The sequence below is a fragment of the Berghia stephanieae genome, chromosome 4 (genome assembly GCF_034508935.2).
Source record: "Berghia stephanieae isolate SIO BIC M18660-M18661 chromosome 4, UCSD_Bste_1.3, whole genome shotgun sequence".
NCBI classification, from domain to species: domain Eukaryota; kingdom Metazoa; phylum Mollusca; class Gastropoda; order Nudibranchia; family Aeolidiidae; genus Berghia; species Berghia stephanieae.
This window is the reverse complement of record NC_088363.1, coordinates 57229725-57231400: the sequence shown is the minus strand read 5'-3', so window position 1 is coordinate 57231400 and position 1676 is coordinate 57229725. Positions and strand designations below refer to the sequence as shown.

The 1676-nt window shown below is 36.0% G+C and overlaps 1 protein-coding gene across 2 annotated transcripts in view; it reads left to right on the top strand.

Annotated features, from left to right (window-relative positions):
• Positions 1-512, top strand: part of LOC144970888 (cholecystokinin receptor-like) — a 137369-nt gene extending 136857 nt beyond the window's left edge. For both annotated transcript variants that reach the window (XM_078911022.1, XM_078911023.1), the window contains one exon: positions 1-512. This exon is cut by the window's left edge and continues 271 nt beyond it. In XM_078911022.1, the coding sequence (XP_078767148.1) occupies positions 1-397 (397 nt within the window). In that variant the 3' untranslated portion in view covers positions 398-512.
• Positions 513-1676: the final 1164 nt, after the last annotated feature.

Sequence of the window (1676 nt, the reverse complement as noted above, 5' to 3'; positions counted from 1 at the left end):
TGAGAAATCAAGAGCAGCGAAAAAACGAGTCATCAAAATGCTATTTTTCATTGTCTTAGAATTCTTTATTTTCTGGACCCCCGTGTACGTCCTTGCCACTTGGATGAACTTCGACTATAAGCATGCTGAACAACACATCACACCTAAAATGAAATCTATTTTTCATCTCATCTCTTACGTCAGCGCTTGCTGCAACCCCATCACGTACTGTTTTATGAACAAAAATTTCAGAAACAGTTTCTTGCTAGCTTTCCGATGCCGGAAGCGCCGCCATATTTATACAAACAAGTCACAAATCTCTTTTACTGGAGCTAGTGTGACGTCAAGGGCAGTACATTCTCGGGCAACAAGTTATGACAAGATAGATTCAGACGATATATCGGATAATGGAATGTGAAAATGATTGCACCCAGATATTGATTGGTCTCAACAATTTGTTGATGGACGCTCATAAGAGCGCTGCAACCTCGAATCACATCTGTTGAATAAAGATTCAAATCGGTAAATCGTGATTTTGAGCCACTTCAGAATCTCAGGATTAGACCGAGCTGCGTCAGCATGAGACAATACGTTTCTACTGGAATTAAAGTGAAACTATTGTATTGAGTCAAGGTTGTTTGTTATGTACATCATCGTGTTCATAAATTTACAACTGAAATTTTGAGAAACAATTTACTATATTTGATTTATCACCGCATAAAAACACATCTAAAGTCGAAGTGTTTCATTGATCTTTAATTTAAGTCATCAGTTAAACCACGGGAACATACAACATAAATTGAGTGAAAAAACATTCGTGCACTGTCATATTTTGTCAATGTTGCTGCAGTACAATTGCAATCTAAAACTTACGAAATTCTTGCCTAAAAATAAATTCATTTATAAATGTTCGGTTGAGATTCATATCAAGTTCTCTTACAATTGACCAATTCTCCATGGGTGTATCGCAAAATATCGTTGATACTATCTACTTGAACTCAGCCATATCCCGATGGTTAAGAACAGACAGACGCAGATGGAGAGACACAAAACCATTTATTATGGAGGATTGATCGATACAGTTAATTAAGTGACACTGCAGAATGTTGAAGACGTTTTCAGACGATTTACAACTCAAGGATTTACAGAATCAATTTTTTTACAACGTCACAAAAACTCAAATGTCACTCCCCGGGGTTCTCTATCTAAATTGAAGCCCGCTTTATAACAAATGCTTTTTAAGGGGACTTAAAAGAAGGTATCCATAGATTTCTAATCGTATGAGAAAATGCGAAGTGTCACTTTTACTTTTATACGACCAAAGAAATGTGTTGAATGTGTTATCTCCTGTTCTAGCTAACAAGTTTAATTTATAGTCGTTATTATAAACTTTCAAATGTAGGATCCTATTATAATCTAACCGGAAATCATATCGGACCGTCTCTATCGATATCTTTAACCGGGATGCTTCTCTAGATTCATTGAATTTAAAAACGAATCGCCTGTCAACTCAACCTTTTACTGATACCTAGACCAGTTCTTGTCCACGTTTTTTGAAATCGTTTCCACTGTCAACTTTTCTTAAAAGCGTGTGCACCCAAGTCATCATATTACTCTAGAACTACATCGATCTTAATGGGACAAAATAACTCGTGAGGTAATGAATATGGTATGTAATCCACTCACATTATAATAAT